Source organism: Nannobrachium achirus (genome assembly GCF_963921795.1).
Source record: "Nannobrachium achirus genome assembly, chromosome: 22".
NCBI lineage: Eukaryota > Metazoa > Chordata > Actinopteri > Myctophiformes > Myctophidae > Nannobrachium > Nannobrachium achirus.
Genome location: NC_137829.1, coordinates 22,022,665 through 22,035,227, shown reverse-complemented (window position 1 = coordinate 22,035,227; position 12,563 = coordinate 22,022,665). Strand labels below are relative to the sequence as shown.

The 12,563-nt window shown below is 42.1% G+C and overlaps 1 protein-coding gene across 1 annotated transcript; it reads right to left on the bottom strand.

Annotated features, from left to right (window-relative positions):
• Positions 1-4,159: 4,159 nt before the first annotated feature.
• Positions 4,160-5,092, bottom strand: cdk5r2b (cyclin dependent kinase 5, regulatory subunit 2b (p39); the record flags this gene model as incomplete). Its single annotated transcript, XM_080753779.1, has 1 exon — positions 4,160-5,092. One exon carries the CDS (start codon positions 5,090-5,092, stop codon positions 4,160-4,162), a length of 933 nt encoding a protein of 310 aa, XP_080609905.1.
• Positions 5,093-12,563: the final 7,471 nt, after the last annotated feature.

Sequence of the window (12,563 nt, the reverse complement as noted above, 5' to 3'; positions counted from 1 at the left end):
TATTGATCACTGCAGTGTGTGAGTGTGTGTGTGGGCCCTGCAGTGGCTCAGCCCACGCACAGCGCACTGTGTCCAACTCTCATTCACTTACCTAGCCTGTTACCATAGAGACCAGCCGAGAAGAATGCAGAAAGCCTGCTGGCAGACAGACGGACAGCAGACCTGTGGTGAATCTTAATAATGAAAAGAAGATCCATGTACCGAGGCGAGCCGCGGCCGGCATTACATAACTTTACTCTTGGGCGAAAGGTTCACATCATCATCATGAACCAAACTGTACAGCCAGGATTTGAGAGGAGATGATGTCACCCACCACCATAAATGTACAGTATTTGTACTAATTTGTATTAATAGGTTAATTCATGAGGCACATTTGTGAAGCACATAATAGGAGATGAAGTGAGCTTTCACTTAAAGAAGCTAGTAACAAATGCATACTATCAGACAAATATGAAAGCACAAAATGAAAATCCATGTTCCACTGTGCTCTGTACCACAGCAAATGATGACATGATGATGAATCATCTTTATGAATAGAGCAGATGTAAGTAAAACCTAACTAATGAGCATCCTTAGACTTCCACACTAACCATCTAACCATATACAAAATGTGAAGTTACTTGTATTCTTTCCCATGGAGATAATTGAAATGAAGATGTATCCATGCACTTTTATTTGCACTGCATTGGTATTACATTGTCTTCAAATCCATAGATTCTCTATATTTATATTCTCTCTTCACACTTATCAGACTCCCAACATCTTTCTAGCCCCTTGTTTCACTGGCTGTTGCCCTGCTCTCTGTCTACCTGTGTCTCTATCTCTCTCTCTCACACACACACACACACACACACACACACACACACACACACACACACACACACACACACACACACACACACACACACACACACACACACACACACACACACACACACACACACACACTCTTTCTGTCTCTCTCCCTTACTCTGTCAGTGTCTGCTGTCTGCTTGCATTTCTCTTTCACTGCTCTACAAGGATAAAGAAATGTGCCCCTGTAATGCCTAATTTATGCTCCGTCATATGATGGTGTTGCATGAAATAGCTGATCCATAAGCTCACAACGTCCTGCGGATGCTATGCGCTGTGAGGTTGTAGATCGGCTATTTTCAGCGTGCAACACCGTCGTACAACAAAGCAAAAATCAGACTTAGGGGGAAGGGAGAGGGAGAGAGAGATGGAGCCAGGGAGGGAGATAGAGACACGGTTCTATCGGAGACTGCAGCAAATTCCAACCAATCAAGTGAAGGAAACCTTGCGCCCACGTGTTCAATTCACAAAAACAGAAGGAAACCCCTCTGCTGTCCTATACACACATAAATGTACTTTAATGCACTGTAAAGGTATGGTAAGAATTTCACCTGATTTCATCTAACTTTAATTGACTATTCTAGAAGCTTTGACATCGTATCGCAGAAAATGTATTTATCACTTTGACAGATTGAAAGGTAGCTTATAACTACTGATTAACATGTTCTTGTTTTTGTATTTTTTCTTCTTCTACTGTTTACATTATAGTGCATGGCCCCCAATTTAGATTTCCCAGGACAGTTAATGAGATACCAAATATGTCTTCTATATATGCCAATATACGCCACATCACTGCATCGACTGGCATATTTGAGGAGGACAAATTGCAGAATTAATCTCTGTGACGAATTTGGCCAGTAGCATTTGAAATTGAAAATTACGCCAAGGACTTTCATGCCAAAGGGCTATCTTACAGTTGCAGCCAGTGCATGTGCGCAGTTATCCCATTCGTCATGGAGGCATTTCCATTGCATAACCATGTCTTAAGTGTTCCCAAAAGTCAATGGATTAGTGGGTGATGAGAGCGGTTAAGAGGCCAGGCTGTCCAAGTTCACCACCGCCTCTACAAACTGTTACTGAACAAAGATAATCTTGTAGACAGGTTACACACACATACACAGGCACAAATTAGCAATAGAGTATTGATGATACATGCACATTGCACACATACACACTCTTGGCCTGAGTCAGGTTACCAAAGTGTGACCAGTTGAAATGTATACAAGACATATTAGTCAATGAATGTATTTCTAAAGTTGTATTTATTTTCTTAGTCATCATAAACAAGTACAGTACTGCATTCACCATTCATTAACAAGTAGATTGAATGAACGCTCAATGTGGTGAATGCCAGAATGCATTCTCATTGTTCTGAACCTAACACAAAAAGAGTTTCACATGAGGGAACTGAACACTTAATACATATCATTGTCTGTGGGTGACATATGAATGTTGTTCTGTCTTATTCATTGACGTTATCCAATAATAGGAATTGTGACAACTGCAAAGCCTTAAGGGAACACTCTAGTGTCCGGACGCAAACACTAGCATTATGACCATTACATTATATCACTGTGCAAGACAATAAGAGTTTTTATTCACTGTTTGATCACAGCTGTGCAAAATACTGTAGCAGCATCATAGTCCACTGTCCAATAGCAGGCTCACGTCACAGCATGGCAATGGTCACATTATGAGGACCAGAGACCCAATTACAACTATCAGGGTCGCCCTAAAAGCTTGGTGTCTGGGTGGGAGGTCAATTCACTTCCAGTAAATAGAAACTGCAATTGATTTTCCTAATGACAGAACCTTTGCTGTCATCTATTCATGAATATAAGACACTTTCCATGCCAAGAGTTTTACAATACCATCAGTGTTTTAAGGAGAGTAGTAATAATAATAATGATGTGTCGAACTGAATCGAAAGTGAATTGAACCCTGCAAGCTTGGTTCCACTGTACATTTACAGAATAGGGCAAATATAACATTCAACCAACAAACTTTTGCTTTTGTTATGCTTTAACTACAACATACACAAAACCATTGAAACAGGCAGAGAAAAAATATAAATAAAGAGCAAATATAAAAAAGAAAATCAGCTTTATATCTGGGTATTTACATGTAAACCTTATTTTCAGGCCGAGAGTATTTCATAGTTGGCACGTCAGATAATATAATCTCTTGAATAAAACAAAAACAAAACTATACATTCCTATGCTATACAGTGCTGAATCTCTCCCTTCCACTTCATTTTCAAAACAAAACATTTCAGAGGCCATTGGCAGATTATACACATTACAATCCTCAGTGTTAATTTTATCTTTTAGTCCAAGGGACTGTGGGATATTGAAGGGGTATGCCATTCCCCTTCAATAGCTCTATTTTATATACATACATCCATACACATTTTAACTGCTCACAATCTCTCATTGAAACACTGAATCAACAACCCACTTATTATAGAATTGATGATTTTTAAATAGCATTTAGGCTAGTTTTTGCATCAGTGCATTATTAATTATTTCACTGGAAACCTAAAAACACAGTTTATCTGATACCTGTTGCATCTCACCATCATCAGAGATAATTTACGAGTTGGAGTATGGGTTAAAATGTGTGACTCATTCCTCTGTTTACAACTAAGTTGTTATAAGCATCTATTATATTATATTTTATATTAAGTTGGCTTTGGCCCCGTTAAGTATCATTTGGCCCTGCAGTGGTGATGTCCTACAGTATTTATAGCGTGTCTAGGAGGGACAAGGGGTTATAATCACCTTCACAGGTCAGCACCCTGGACAGCTCCGTATGTCCCAAAAAAAGCATGCCTGTTGCTATTCTCGTTGCTCGAGAAAACTCGCTTCATCTTTAGCATCCACTTAGTTTAAAGCCCAAAGTAGGCTAATCGTTCATTATCTCTGGACATGATTGTTTAATGATTGAATGACTTCAATCGCGTTTTGATCGATTTGAGATACTATAGCCTAATTTACAGGTGTAGCTACTAGCTTTACAAACCATTCACGGTTGTCTCAATTTCAATCAAAGGATTACAAATGGGGATATTTCGTGTACTGTTGGCATGCAGTGAACGATGTCTCCTAAACTGTAGTCTAAACACCATCTTGAAATAGGCCTATAAAAGCCTGCTGTGTTTTAGACGTAGTTATATTCTACCTATAATGGAAAAGGTGGTCACCCTCGAACATGAGCATTTACATTCAAAATCACCATCCAGGGATTTTGAGATATTCCAAGAAAAATCCATTGCCATTTTCTCTCATCACCCACGGGACTTAAATAATCAACGGTCCAAATTTGAATCACTGATCTCTTGTTGGTTCTTGAGGTCCTGAAACACCTCGGTGAAAAAGTGCGGGTCTGAATTCAACAGCAGCATTTTGCTGCTCATCCTGTTGATGATGCCCAGCGACCTCTCCCAGAAAACGTCCCTGTTGGCCTCGATCATGAACGGCTTGAGCGGGTAGGAGATCTCGTTGCCCATGTAGGAGTAGGCGAGGTAGAGGCAGCTCAGGAAGGCGCCGTGCAGCTCGTTCGCACTGTCAATATCGTCCGTCACGGCGTCCTGGCACAGCAGGTACACGAACACCAGGTTGGCCGGCGTGATAAACCCTTGGTCCTGCCAGCCCTGGATCAGCAGAGTGCGATCGACGTTGCGGAACCACAGAATCACGTCGCCGCTCGTTAGCTCCTTCACCTTGTGGCACCGCCGGCACATGAAGCTCCCCAGGCAGCGCAGCAGCTCGCCGGTGCTGGCCTGGATGACCACCCGCCTCGGGGAGAGCAGGGAGAGGCTGCTGGGCTGCTTCTGGACCGTGGAGAGCTTGCCGGTCTGGCCCACCACCACCTGGGTACCCGGTGCGGACTGGAGGTTGTTCTGGGGCGGAGGAACCGTGGGAACGGGCACGGGGATGGGCGCTTTGGGTTGTTTCTTCTCTTCGTTTTGATGGTGCGATTTCTTCAGGTTTTCGTTGTTGAGCTGAGCCACGTTCTGGATGATAGGCGGCAGGGGGTTGGTGGGGTTGACTTTCTTGGCACTTTTCTTCTTGGCCGAATTGGGCACCAGCCTCTTCCACGTGAGCGTGGAGACGATCATCGAGTGCCGCTTGATGCTCTTGTCGTTTTTATTGTTGACTCCTCCGTTCTCCTTCGAGGCTTCGAGGTCCATTATAGCCCCCTTCTTGGACGTCGGGGAAATGGAGAGTACGGTTCCCATCTTTGCGACCGAGATTCAACCGAACCGGGCCGGGGTAACAAACGACGGCTGTCGCCTTGACGTGCGTTTTCTGGTGTCGTGAGCGCGCGGCTCTGCAGCTGCAGGTGGAGGAGGCGGTGCGAGTCACGGCAGCAACACATTCAACTCCATCGACCACCGTTTTATGTCCGTTTTGCTCGCTCTCCAACGGATGAGAAATAAACAGAGCGTATTCTGTGATCTAACTAAGGTCAATTCCAAGAGACGCGGTGTTCGCTGCAACCAAACAGCTAATTTCCCCGCAGTTGCGCCTCGTCTCGGCATGCGCACACACAAAGCACCCTCCTCCAACTCCACTTGAGACACTGATAGAGAAAGTAAAGGGGATAATTCGATAAACAGCATCCTCCTCGGGTCCAGCGTTTCAGAGAATGCAGCCATTGGCTCCCACCTAACTGACAACCAGCTGATCCAATGAGAGGGGCAATCAATGACTGACTCATTTGACTGGCTGCAGTTTTTAGTTATAGGTTAGGTTGGCATTCTTAGATGCAGGCAGGGCAGGGTAAGAGCTGAGCTATTCCTGGTAACAGTCCAGTTACCTTGATTTAAACTTAAAGCATTACACACCATGAGATGGTTAGTGGACAGACATAACAAGCATAATAGGCTTTTCCTATGCTTAAGGGTTTCCTGAGAAAACCCCCCTGAAGATAGGCTATGGGGCTTTTAAGCTGTGACATCATTTTGTAGGCAGAGGAGAACTCTGCCCCCAGAGCATTTTCTGTCCCTCGCTATTTCAACAGATCCGAGACAAAAATAACGACTAAAGTATAATTCTAACACTTTCCTTTCAACAACAAAGAGAAGAAAAATGTGTAAATAGTAAAAATAGTAAAAAGATTCGAGGAAACTGGGGGCAGAAATTCTCCTCTGCCTACAAAATGATGTCATACTTAACAGCCCCATTGTTTATGTCATGTAATAGACCTAAACTTCACATTTGCCAAAGATTAAGGCTTTTCTTTTGCTTATGAGATAAATTATTTTACATCCACTGTGAAAAAGCTTTATATTGGCATTGGGCACTGAAGGTGCTGCTGTTCACTTTTTATCTCCATTAGCAAAATTGAGCTTCACCACTTCACACTGGGCAGCTATACAATGTTAATAAAACAATATAGAATTCATATAGCTGTATAATAGAATATAATTTATCCGGGCATTTGCGGTTGTCAAAGTATATCCAACCAAGGGCAGGTTCAGGAACACCTCATTCAGAAGATTGACTTCCATTATTCTAAATAGAGGTGTCACCTAACCCTAACCTAAACCCTAATGCTGCATTCACAATGAGAGAAGCCAAGCTAATGGTTGGCTTGGTAATTCAATGTAATCTCTATGCAAACCAGCTTTTAAAATTTCCAAGCTTGAAAAAAGCTTGGGAATTTTAAAAGCTGGTTTGCATAGAGATTACATTGAATTCCCAATTAAGCCAACCATTAGCTTGGCTTCTCTCAGTGTGAATGCAGCATAACCCTAACCTCAGTGGGGGTATTTCTGAATAGGGGTGTTTCTAAGGGTGTCAGGCTTAATCGCCTTTAACATTTTCGCCAGGTCTTTTCGCGGGGCACTTTTGCCGTGGAGGAGAGTGTTTTCACCTAACCTATCTGGCCGTTTCACCGCCGTTGAAGAGCCATTTCGCCCACGCTGTCCATGGTTCCATATTACCCTTGTCATTTACATATTATTTTGACTGTGACAGTGGTGTCCAGTGGCGTCAGTTCAGAAAAAGCTAAGGTATGGCAACATGTTGCCATACCTTATCCACAGGGGGGTCCGCTCACTATCCCGACTATCCGCTGTTCCGACGCGTCGGCAGGTTAGTTACTTAGCGTAAGGCAGGTTAGTTATTTAGCGTAAGGCAGGTTAGTTACTTAGCGTAAGGCAGGTTAGTTACTTAGCGTCGGCAGGTTAGTTACTGAGGTAAAGTTTTCTGAGGTTAGGTTTAGGGTTGGGGGTAGAGTTAGGGTTAGTTTTATGTTGCCATACCTTAGCTTTTTTTTTACTGACGCCACTGGCACTCTGAGCTGCCCAGTCTGTGCTCTCTGCATACGCATCAGAGAGAAATAACATCGTGCTTTAGGAGGACCGGACTGTGGACTTTTTGCCCTGTGCAAAGCCCTAAATGATTCCAATAGTTTTAACTTCTAATCTGTAGCCTATTAATGTGATTTCTATGGAGTGGCATTGCATAGGATAGCCGTCACCGTTGTTTGACAGGTAACACCACTGGCAAGCAAACATGGACAGTCTGAGGGTAGGCAAAATGGCTCTTCAACAGCGGTGAATCGACCAGACAGGCCTGGTGAAAAGGCTCTCCTCCACGGTGAAAAAGCCACGCGAAAAGACCAAATGCGTGAAGGCGAAAATGTTATAGGCGAAAGTGCTGGTGACCTTTCTAAGTAGGGGTGTTTCTGAATAGAGGGATGCCCCCGCTGTGCAAAATGTTGCTTATCACATTTGTTTAGCCTTATTTATTCTATCAGACAGCTTTTTTGATCAACATTAAATAAATATGTAACATTGCTGTAAACAAGGACACAGACCATCCCTTTCTAGCAAAACTGTTTACTTGCAAATGAGGACTCTGTGGTGAAATATATGATTATGAATCTATTTCCTTAATGAATGGTATAATGAATTACAATGTGAATGAATTGATTTGGCTTAATGTCCTTATCACTAGAATCCAATAGTGTCACATGCTCGTACTTCCGCCAAGTTGATTTGACATTCATGTCAAAATCTGCTGTGTGGCTTGAGAAGAACTTGAACAGCATCCAAGATTACACGTACCCCTTTAGAAATCTGCCCCGGTGAACAAAAAATGTACTCCCGCAGGGATTTCCCAACAGTATTGACAGAGAGTTGGCTCAGAACACAGCAGGTGAGTAGAAATGCTGAGCAGGCCCACATTTGGATCAAGATGGCAAGAGGAAAAGATCTAAGTAGAGCTCCAGCCACAACGACTGCTCAACTAGCTAGTGTTTCCATAGGAACACTGACTAAAGTGACATCTGCATTTCAATTTATGGGAAAGAAATCAGAAAACAGAAGTAGTTGTTGAAGGCTCAGATTCGATGACTGTGATGCTTGTTCAAGTGCGATATGTAACCTGAGCAAATATGTCAGTGCATGATATGACTGTCAGAAAGAACAACAACTATACATACACAGAGGGATGTTATAGTAGGGTTGCAGTCAGGGCATGACATTGTCCTGTTGTCCGGGACAAGTAATACATCTTTCCGGACAAGTTCATTCAAAATGTACCTTTCTGCTTCATGTCTGCCGATATTATAAGTGGAGGGGGGTCGTTAGCAGTCCTTTTGTTATTTATTCTATTTCAATGTCTGACTCCTATTACTGTGAAATGTCTCATTTTTTGTGACTTTTGTGCCCGGACAAGTGAATGGGAAATGTACTTGTCCAAAGGACAAGTGCCTCAAGTTAATGTCAAGCCCTGGTTGCAGTGCATAAAGCTGTCAATACAAAGACAAATGCTATATACACACATACTGTATATATATCTCAACTATTATTTTAAGCACAATGACAGACTGCCTTACGAAGTGGTTCCAAAACATCTGTACATGCCTATATTGTCTGCTTTGTTTAGAGGCCCTTCAATATGTGATTGCAACTCAGATCAGTTCATGATTTGTGGCATTTTCGAATCGAATCGAATCATAAAATCTGATGATTACATCTTGATCAGAATTGGCTTGTGTTGTGGTCATGGACAAACTCTGTCAGCGGACAAATCTGGTATGTTTATGTATAAGGCATTAGGCATGCCATACTGTATGTTTATGAATAAGGCATGGGGGAATTAAAGAGACGGCAAGATCCCATATCAATGGTATTACAGAAAAGAGTTTTTTTTGTGGATGTTTACATTACTATTGTGATTCTTTTATTTGTATACCTTAGTTGTGGGACCTTTTGCAGTAGTAGGCCGAGTAAGTCTGTGTAGGCAGCTAAATTCTAATCCCAGTGACCACTGACTCTGTCTGCATGTCTCAGAAAACCATATGGCTGATCCAATTAACCTCCGGCTGCTCAGTAGTAGCAGTCACATATCAGCCAACTTGCACTGCTCAGTCAGCTACAGTACAGTACATGACTATCTCTTGAGCTTCTCATTGAGCTTTGGAGTGGAAAACGTATACAGTTTGCATTTAAATAGTTTTCAGGAAGGGCTTTGTAGTTTGGGTGAATGGTCATATAAAAGGTGGCGAGCTCCCGTTTTGATGTTATATCTCGTGTGTGCTTTTGTTGACTCAAATGCAGCTCAATAGACAAAAACGGATTATTCGTGAATTGTTCTTAATTTTGAAGTTGGATTGCAGCAGAGTCTTTGGCCACTAGTAGCACTACTGAGCAAAATGGGTTCCCTTATATATAACAACACTAGGCTACTTCAAGGGTGCTGACGAGGACGTATAGCCTCCGGGACGAGCCACGAGCACAGAGGGGGTCAGGCCGATGCACGTTCCTCTCAGTTTGGGAGAGCAAAAAAAAAAAAAAAAAAGGAAAACCTGACCATGATGTTGAGTCTAGAAAATATCAGGACCGTTTCTAGCCCATAGGCGGGGCCTGTCCTAGCCTGGCGTTGCTCATACCAATTCCTCACTGCGTGTGCGGTCTGGTTTATTAACCAGGCTAGGCCTGTCCAGCCTGACTAGTTTACAAACCAGCTCATTAGAGCATCTCATAGTTATATATAGCTAAATATAGCTGCAAGCAGCGATAACAGGGCCAAGCAGGAAAAAGAATCAAGAAAAAAAGACAAGAAGAAGGGGGGGGGGGGGGGGGGGGGGCAGTGGCAGTGGAAAAGGAGATTAACTCATTGTCTGCCTATAACCCGAGTTTCCCAAGCTATCGCCGAATGTCCCGCACCGCCAAACTCGAGTATCCCGATATATGTTTTTTTGATACTGGATGGCGCGGTTCGCTAGCCTATGGGTCACCACTTCTGGGGTTGCCGGTACGTCACCTGACACGTCGATGATGTAACCGGGAAGAAGTAATTCCTCGTTTTTAGGAGGTGATGGAAGAAAACGGTGGTGGTGATAATACAATGACACATGCAAGTATCTGACTATATATAGCCTAAAGTCACAATACCAACTTTAATGAGCCAGTATTGCTTTGTTTTGAAAATATATGGTTTTCTTTATTTCCTGAAAAACTTATATTTAGTTTTAATTTTTTTCATTTCCTGACATTTTTAAGATGTGGTGCCATGATTATACTAGGAGGAAGATGTTTTCCAAAAAAGTCTACAGAAAGTGTTAAAATTATGTTTTGCACCCACCAGTTCATTATGCCTGGTTGCCGGGTGGGTGGTGACCCAGCTGAAGTTAGCCACACCCACAATGTTGGGTGTATGGTAAAGGGGGAGGAGTTGATTATATGATGTCATTAACTCAGTGTTTTTCAGTTGGGCCTTTTGACTCAGAGGCTCTCAGCTTTCAGGAAGTGACCAACAATACACAGTACACACAATACACATAATCCCAGCCCATGCAGAGTAATGTTAACTTCATAGACACATACAAAACAGAAAAAGTACAAAACTATGGCACCACCTCTTTAACATTTTGGAGTTTGTTTTTTTTGCCCGAAAGCAGAGATATGCATTATTGGTTTTCTGTGTGTGTGTGTGTGTGTGTGTGTGTGTCTGTGTGTGTGTGTGTGTGTGTGTGTGTGTGTGTGTGTGTGTGTGTGTGTGTGTGTGTGTGTGTGTGTGTGTGTGTGTGTGTGTCACTCTCCGCTGAGGTACTACAGATTCTAACTCTGGTGTAGTGGTCCTGACTCCTGATCCAAATTTAAATCAGTCAATAATCCAAATTCAAAAACAATGTAACAATATCAATATCAACAGCCCCCTCTCTGTCATCATCTCTAGGACCAATAAAGCCAAAAGCAACGGCTCCATCATAATCACTGCCACATGTCATTGATCATCATTGTTGAGAGTAATCAATGGCAATTCACACCTGAAGAAAATGTCATTAATGTAGACAGAGTTGAGTAGAAGGCCTGGGCGGCTAGTGTAGTGGTCAAGGTACCTAGGCTGCTAACGACTGAGAGCGTGTCCCGGGTTCGACTCTCGATCCCGACGACATTCTCTCTCGCCCCATTTTCCTGTCAGACTACTGTTCACTATCATTAAAGGCAAAAATATTTGAGTAGAAGAGGTAAAAAAGTAAAAACATCATTAAATGTGGATTGCCACCTAGATAAAGCCAATGGCTCTTTCAGCCAAAAATTGACTAATAATGCTCAAAGAGACACACCCAGAAAGTGTGAAGCCCTTGGTGGGTCCATTGAACTCTGGAGCAGCTGCTCCTCCTGTGTTTGATCATGTTAATCTTTGATCTAACAAACAATGAATCAGATGTTAATCAATCCAAAATACTTTGATTATGATTAAAACACAATGGAGCAGGCATGACAGTGGAATAATCTTTTTTCTTTTTCTTTTATTGATGAATGTCCTTTGTTGCACCACCAGTCTGTGACTTGCATATTTTAACACATTGCACTAGTGAACCGCTATAAGTAAACAAGCCATATTCTCCATGTAAAAACAAATCCTAACAGCAACCAACAGTGAATACTTGACAAACTGAATCTATTAATTGAGATATTTTATACAACTAGAAATACTGTTCCTTCGAAACAGTGTGGGCTCGGTTCCAACCCAACAAATAGGATACTTTAAGGTACTGTAAGGTACAGTACCTTACAGTATTGTACTGTACCTTACTATACTGTACTGCACCTTACTGTACTGTACTGTACTGTACTGTACTGTAACTTACTGTACTTTACTGTACTCTACTGTACTGTACTTTACTGTATTCTACTGTAACTTACTGTACTTTACTGTACTCTACTGTACCTTACTGTACTGTACTCTACTGTACCTTACTGTACTGTACTGTACCTTACTGTACTATACTATACTGTACTCTACTGTACCGTACTGTACCTTACTGTACTGTACTCTACTGTACCTTACTATACTGTACTTTACTGTACTCTACTGTACTTTACTGTACTCCACTGTACCTTACTGTACTTTATTCTACTTTACTGTACTTTATTGTACTTTACTGTACTCTACTGTACCTTACTGTACTGTATTGTACTTTACTGTACCTTACTGTACTGTACTCTACTGTACCTTTCTGTACTGTACCTTTCTGTACCTTACTGTACTTTACTGTACTCTACTGAACCTTACTGTACTTTTACTGTACTCTACTGAACCTTACTGTACTGTACATATTATATGTGTTCTAGATCTACATTTTTGATTCTGTGTTTGGGAACCAGCAACTGTCAAATGGACTCCAACTGTAGTGGAGTATATTGAGTGCATATACTGTAGGCTAACAATCCCAGATCACATATG